We start from the raw sequence: 7,672 nt of genomic DNA on the forward strand, positions 1-7,672 counted from the left end.
CACATGCACCCAGACAACCACAAACACATGCACCCAGACAACCACAAACACATGCACCCAGACAGCCAACTGCTCCCATCTGGAGCTGCAGAGGGTGATCCTGCTGTTCTGTTCAGCAGACATCACTTCCTGAAAGCCAGCAGCAGGACGAGCTCAACACCACTTTGGAATCCAGAAACAAGTGGACTCCCCCTTGTGGAAATGAGCAGGGGGTTGCTAAGACACCCTCTGGATAGTCCAGGGACTTCTGTCCTTGGGGCACGTGGTCCAATAAACACACGCAGACTGAAGGACAGAGTCAGTGGCTCCTGGCCTGTTCACAGGGAAATACAGACGAAATACAGACCAAGCAGCAGTACATACTCACACACATCATCGGCTGCTCGGTCATCCTCCCCAAATACTTCTTTTTTTGTTGATCATTTCCAGCAATAATCACAGGCATTTGCTACCAAGGGAAATTAACATTAAAACATCAAGATATTTAAATTAGTTACGTAGATTCAGAAAAACACAGTTCAACAGATGAGAAAGAACTACCTGCCTCCCATAAACTTAAAGAACTGGCATTTGCTCTGAACCTAACGAGCAAGGAGACACATACTGATATAAGCTTCTCCTTAAGTTATAGCTGTGTGTGTGTGTGGGGGGGGAGGCTGGCTAGTGATACACAAGCCTGGTTGACAGTAAGAAGATCACAGATTAAACTTAGGATATGTGACACGGTCTGCACAAGCAAGCCTCCTAGACACTGCTCAATACATTTCAGCATAGTAACTGAGCAACAGGCTGAGGGGACGCCTTCCAAGCTGCCTCCATGGGAGCTGTTGTAGCCAAAGAGTACAGTTTCCTCAAAAGGACACCCAGAACGGCCAGTATTGGAGACAACTGAACGACTGTGATCATAACTCCAGGCCAGCAAGCCAGTCTTCCTTATTGTTCTTACAGAGATTAACCCAACTTCACTGTCGGTGTCTCATTGACAGCCCAGGTAAGTGATTAGCATTTTTAAATGGTAATTTTACTTATTGTGTACACATGCACACATGTATGTATATGTATGTGTGCACGAGTTACAGCTCACTTCTGGAGGCCAGATGACACCTTGGGGGAGTCCATAGTCTCCTTCCATCACACCAGCCCCAGAGGTGGAACTCAGACCATGGGGCACCTTTACCCACTGAGCCATCTCACCAGCCCCATGGTAAACGATTGTCTTAGTGACTTACCCCCAAAGAATTTGCTTCAATAGCAGTTTGCACCCCTGTACACCCATACGCCAACTCTTCGGTAATTAAACAAGCATCGAACGTTCCCAGGCCAAGGCCACCTACAGCGTCAGAGTGTACACAGAGCGTTATAATATGAAGAACAACTCAATAAACTCAAAAGCATCTAGACAGGGAGATGCCTGTGCCCTGTGCTGAGGGAGGACCAGGCTCCTCCAAGCAGGCAAGTTCTATGTTGCCAATAGGGAAACAAAGGCAGAAAACCTCCGACCAGCGACAACATTTTAGAGAATGAGCGTTTTCATTTTTGCAATTTTTGGACCAAACATGTAGGAGGCTTACCGCAACTTTCTGGAATGTGTGTGTTGATCAAGCCAAGTTCCCAGGCTCTTTTGATGAGAGGGAATGGGTACTGAAAGGAAAAACAACAGTTACACCATACCTGAATCTAGGCAGGCTGGTAACAAGATCTCCCAGCGATACCAGACCTCCCCTGCAACCTGACACCTACTTCACCACTCTTGTCATATTCCGGGGCGACGGGGATTATCTCCTCTCTGGCAAACTTCCGGGCAGTTGCTTGAAACTCTTTCTGCTGTTCCGTCAACTCTAAGGGAACATTATTTTGAGAACATCAAAAAGAGTTCATCAACATCGAGTTGAAGAGACAAGGTCCATGAAGCTGTTCTGTGGGGGTTATACCATGAGGTGAGCTTCTGGCCTCGGGCAGCCGTCTAAAGACACAAGGCGTACTCAGTCAGCAAGAAAACTTGTTTTAGGACTTACGGAAGAGCGCCAACACCACGATTTAAATTTCACTCTTCTTTTAAGCCCCAGTAAGTTTAAGAATGTAAGTTCCCACAAATAAAATGGTAAGAGCAATGAGAAGTCTTTCCAAAATAATAACAGCCACATCGAACCCTCTGTGTTAGCAACAGGCAGTATTAAAACAATGGGTTTACACAAAATAAAACCAGTTATTGTAAAATGAATGAGATGACTAAGCTGCCTGGACCCCTGGGGTAAGTGTGGATTGCTAACTGCAATTTTGGAGCTGTGTTACCTGGTGTTTCCATGTGGCTGCTTTGATCTGATAAACGAGGCTGGAATGTAGCTCGCAGGTGGAGCACTTTCCTGTCTAGCCTGTGTGAGGGAGGCCCTCCATTCCACCCTCCACACACGGGTGAGGAGTGTTAAAGGTGGTATTGGGTATTTCAGGCAATCAGAGTCAGAGCCAAAGGTTAGAAGAACAAGCCAGGCGAGGCAGCATATACCCTTATGCCTAGCTCTCAGACAACAAAGGATCTCTGTAGGTTCAAGGCCAGTCTGGTCTACACGGTGAGTTCCAGGCCAGAGAGGGGTACACAGTGAGACCCTGTCTTTAAAAAAGAAAAAAAAAATTATGACTACAGTTCTCATTGGTATGGGGCCAAGAGGCAAAGTGTAAAAGACAGATCAAGTCTCTCATGGTTAAGACACAGAAGCTAAGGCATGGTTGAATGCTGTGTACTTCCATCAGTCATCCACACAGCCAGATGTCACGAAAAGCAGAGTCTTCCTTTATGGTGACTGGCACACTGTTTTCTATGGGATATCACTACTAAGTACAAAGAAAAAAAACAGGAAGACAAAAGCAGGAGACCAGGCAGAGAGAGGAGGTAGCTCCCCGAGGCTCGATGATGTGATGACAGCAGCAGTCAAGAAGCCCGGGGTTCTGTGCCGCTGGGGTTTTCTGAATCACTTCACTTCAAAGACTGGAGGTAATTCCTGTCAAGGTTATAGATGGGTCCAAGGTCGGAAGGAAAGGCGTCTACCATATTATTATTTGTTGGCAACCCGCTTTCATAAACTCAGTAATCTTCATGATATCCTATTGCACATATTATACCTACTTTATCCATCAGAACCAGACGACTGATCCTCTGCTTCTCTGTGTAGTCCTGGCTGTCCAGGAACTTGCTCTGTAGATCAGCTTGACCTAGAACTCAAGAGATCCACTTGCCTCTGTCTCAAGTGCTGGGACCAAAGGTGCGCTCCTCCACAGTCCCTCTCACTACCTGCCCTTTTGTCTGAGCTCACAAGCTCCCTCCCAAACTCCTCTATCTGCCTCACCCTCGCGCACTCAGGGGCTTGTCAGACTCTCAGAACTGCCACAGTCCATCGGAATTCGTATGTAAAAAGCTGAGAATAGATAACAGAGTAAAGGCTGCTATTCAAAAACGCCCACTAATTCAACTTGCTATGCTCATGACACATGAAGTCTTTAATTCCAGTTGTGTGTGTGTGTGTGTGTGTGTGTGTGTGTAAAAGTATGTATTTTCACTCAAGTATACTCGAGTAAAGTCAATAAACCTAGAGGCGTTCAGCCACCAAGGACCCCGAACATGTTAACCAGCTCAGCCTTGGAACTTTTCAGAGATCAAGGGAACAGAGAAAATGGGTTCCTAGCTCGAGGCATGGTAACAACTTCAAGTAAAAACCCTTTAGGGATGAAGGACACTAAAAACCAGGACTTCACATTTTTAACCTGGAATGTTTCATTTTATAAAAAGGAAAGAAGAATCTAGCTTCCTTTCCCTCCAAAACAACATTGCCCCCTGGTCTCAGGTCTGAGGACGCCATAGAACAGCATCAAACCGCAGCTCAGATAACGTAGGCCATTTTTAAAAAAATTGTTACACCACTGAACCGGATTAGTATTTAGAGAAATATTTGTTGAGCCAGCGGGTGTGGTTGCTCACACCTTTAACCTCAGCACTAGGGAGGGAGAGGCAGGCCTGCCTATCTCTCTTCTTAGAGCTCCAGCCAGCCAAAGCTATATAGTGAAACTGTCTCCAAAAGACAAAGGAAGTATGTTACAGTTAATCTGTAAGTTGAAGACAATTCATATACATTCATTAATCTGGGCTATCCATTTGGGGAAAAAGAGAAAGAACACTATAGAGGCCGCCTGGGAACACTTGAGCGTTCAGGAGAGCACATGGATGAAGGCAATGCAGTCCAGCAGACGTGAGGTACCGTGAGCCAACTGTGGGCGGTGTCTGCTTCACACATCAACAGACATCTTGTGACAGTCACAACCCAGGCATATCTTCAAGTCAAAGAGAGGAACGCATACCAAAACTAAACCCTAATCCGGGCTCCTGCTTGAGAGCTGCTTTCGTGTGTTGTGTTCGACACTCAAAATGAGAAACACTTCTCAGGACCTGGGGGGAAAAATAGATATAATAAGTAAATCTGATAACCTAAATATCAACCAAATGCAAGAACGCTGGCTAGGCCACTGAGGTGCCTACTGTATAGACCGGTGACGGAGCCTGAGCTCTGGAACCTACATGGTGGGGAGAGAGAACTCACTCTCACCACCGTCTTCTGGCTTCCACCCTGCTGCGTGTACTGAGACTCCCACACAAACACGCCCGCACACAAATGAGTATTGTCATACTGACCCCAAAGTGAGCGCATCTGTATGGCTATGCTTTCATTCAAGAACTNTGTTTTTTTTTTTTTTTAAGATTTATTTATTTATTATATGTAAGTACACTGTAGCTGTCTTCAGACACTCCAGAAGAGGGCGTCAGATCTTGTTACGGATGGTTGTGAGCCACCATGTGGTTGCTGGGATTTGAACTCCGGACCTTCGGAAGAGCACTCGGGTGCTCTTACCCACTGAGCCATCTCACCAGCCCCAAGAACTATGTTTTTAAAGTCAGTAGTAAATAAATTATAAGTCAAAACGTGAATTACAAGCTAGAGAGATGCCTAACCATAAAGGCAATGTTATTCAATTTTATATTTTTTCATTTGTGTGTCTATATATGTGTGGTGAGGGCACAGGATTCCCTGGAGTTGGCGTTACATATAGTTCTGAGTTACCTAACATCAGTGCAGAGAAGCAAACTCGGGCCCTCTGCAACAGCAGTAAATACTAAATGAGAAAAAAAATGTAAGTTGCTCAGTCATCTCTCTCTCTCTCTCTCTCTCTCTCCCTCCCTCCCTCCCTCCTCCCTCCGTGTGTGTGTGTGTGTGTGTGTGTGTGTGTGTGTGTGTGTGTGTGAGTGTGTGTCTGTCCAAGTGCAGTTTTTGGTGCTGCTGTCCGTTTTGATTTTGAGACAGGTCTCAGTATGTAGCTGTGGCTGACTTGGAAATTTACTTTGTACACCAGGCTGGCCTTGAACTCCCAGAGAGCTCCCTAAGTCTACCTCATAAATGCAGGGTTAAAGGCTTTTACCACCACACCAGGCCCTAATAATTTGGTTTGTGTTTCTGTTAGACAAGTTCTTTTGAAGTAGTTCAGGATAGCCCCCAAGTCCACTGTGGAATCCAGGCTAACCTTGGGATCTCAATTCTTCTGCCTCTACTTCCGAGATTAAACAAAGATCACCACTCTACAAAATTGGCCAGCTGCATTTTATATAACTTAAGTGGGGGGGCCCATTACTGGGCTCCTTGTATACTGATATTAGTCATTCAATTAGAGTAGCCTAACACACGAGCTTGCTCATTGCTTGTGCAGAAGGATGTGCAGGTGTGTGTCTCTGTGTGTGAACACACCTATCTGTGTATGTGAGTGTGCACGTGTCTGTTGCACGCGTGTGTACACATGTGTCTCTGTGCATAGACAGCTTAGAAACAAAAACAGGACAGGGTTAAAACTTAGTATTGTAACAAAGAGTTTAAGTTTTGCAAACACTCGTCTGGGAACAGTTCCAAACACACAATTTGTATTCACACCTGGAAAATCAGGCTCACTAATCCCAGGGGATAACTGGAGATTATTAAAATAAGACAGCCAGGCTTGAAGGCAGAGGTGAAGCTGTGAGCTCCACACCAGCCTGGACTACAAAATGAGACCCAATATAAAGAAACGATAAATACGACTCTCTTTATTATACTGCGTTTATTATTCCTGGCTCTCTGCCAAAACCAAGGAATTCCAATATGGGAACAACTTTAGTCTTCAAGTCTGCAACTACAGCACATCTAAGTAATGAATTGCTTAGAAATTTGAGTCTTGAGTTTTATCCCAGTGTGGAAAACAGGATAAAGGAATGCATTTTCTGATTCGTTATGGCGTTAGACTTTCCTTCTCTTGTCCTTGGAGGCACCAAGAAACCTTTAGTTCTGTTGTCAGACTAAAAAATAACTTAAAACCCTTCAATTTCTGCTTTCAGAGCCTGTTGAGTTGCATAGTAATGGTGTTGTAAATTCTAAAACTACAGCTTTCGGGACTAGAGGCAACTTTAGTCCAGTTTTAGGTGGTATAAACGGAGGTCTTGTATGAACACATCGCTCATATTTAAGGTAACAAACGAGTGGTTATAACAGCTTAGAAGACAAAATCCTGCAGGGTACAACATTTAGAAGACAAGCTTCATGAAAATTCTTCGGTAGGCTCGTCTCCCTTTTGTTTTTTGGAAGGGTGCCTGTACATCACAAAACCACAGGCGTCCTAACCCTGATGCTGCGAGCGGCCCACTTCCCTTTCCCCTTCGTGTTGTGGCTGTGTTCGGTGCACACCCAGGATCAGCCTGTTTGGATCCTAACACCCGTTCACACCCGTGGCTACAGAACCACACACTGATGCCTTCCTGGGGTGGGACTACAGTCAAAGTTTTCTGGAAGTGCTCCCCTCTGCCACAGCAGGGTTCTGACGCCGTGACTGGAGAGAAGTGGCTGAGCCCCTTGATCCAGGGTGAAGCAGGTCCGCAGGACCACGCCTGCAGGGGTCAGAGCCCGGAGGTCAGTGAGGGAGGGCGGCAGGCAGCTCCCGCCCTCCCCCAAGCCGCGCAGGACCGACCCTCCCGACACCACCCGGTCACCCGCTCACCCTGCAGCCTCTGCGGAACGCCGCTGCCATGATGGCTCCTCGATCTGCTGCCTCCGACCACCACTGGGCAGCAAGCAAAGCGGACGGGGGTCCCGCCCACAGGGGCGTGGCTTGGAGGGCGGAGAGGGGCGGGCCTTAGACTCAGTGCTGGGGCGTGCGGGTCAAAGTCTGCAGACCTCGGGGGGCGCGGCCTGGGAGTCACTGCTCACACAGGCGACGTCTGAGCTCTCAGACTGACGTCGGCTGAGAGACCGGTGAAAGACTGGTCCTAGCAGAAGACCTTGGGCGTGGTCATTGCAGGCTCAAGGGGTGTGGCCTGGGAGGCGGGGTTAGATGAGGGAGAGTCTCGGGTCCCGACCCGGGCCAGAAGAGGGAGGGGCTTAAGGGCCCTCGGCGCCTGCGCCCTGCCCCCGACCTTGCCAGAGCCTAAACTGCTGCGTTTGACTTAGGAAAAAGACTGTGTGCCCGGTGTCACCGGAGCCCGAAGGTCACGTTCTTTCCGGAGGGCTGCCCAGAAGAGCTGGACCCGAATCCAGGCCAGAGGGCACAGCCAGACGTTTCTTGCAGTCAGCTGTGACCTTTACGCGGAGAGTCAGATTCTTTATGGCTCCAG

The 7,672-nt window shown here is 47.4% G+C and overlaps 1 protein-coding gene across 1 annotated transcript in view; it reads right to left on the reverse strand.

Moving 5' to 3' along the window:
- Positions 1–7,161, reverse strand: part of Acadm (acyl-CoA dehydrogenase medium chain) — a 19,393-nt gene extending 12,232 nt beyond the window's left edge. The window contains exons 1-6 of the mRNA XM_029538049.1: positions 7,060–7,161; positions 4,348–4,435; positions 1,741–1,838; positions 1,572–1,641; positions 1,230–1,330; positions 368–448 (exon numbers count right to left, since the gene is read on the reverse strand). Of these exons, the coding sequence (XP_029393909.1) occupies positions 368–448; positions 1,230–1,330; positions 1,572–1,641; positions 1,741–1,838; positions 4,348–4,435; positions 7,060–7,089 (468 nt within the window). The 5' untranslated portion in view covers positions 7,090–7,161. The remainder of the gene's footprint in view (positions 1–367; positions 449–1,229; positions 1,331–1,571; positions 1,642–1,740; positions 1,839–4,347; positions 4,436–7,059) is intronic.
- Positions 7,162–7,672: the final 511 nt, after the last annotated feature.

Source organism: Mus pahari, chromosome 4 (genome assembly GCF_900095145.1).
Source record: "Mus pahari chromosome 4, PAHARI_EIJ_v1.1, whole genome shotgun sequence".
Classification (NCBI taxonomy): domain Eukaryota; kingdom Metazoa; phylum Chordata; class Mammalia; order Rodentia; family Muridae; genus Mus; species Mus pahari.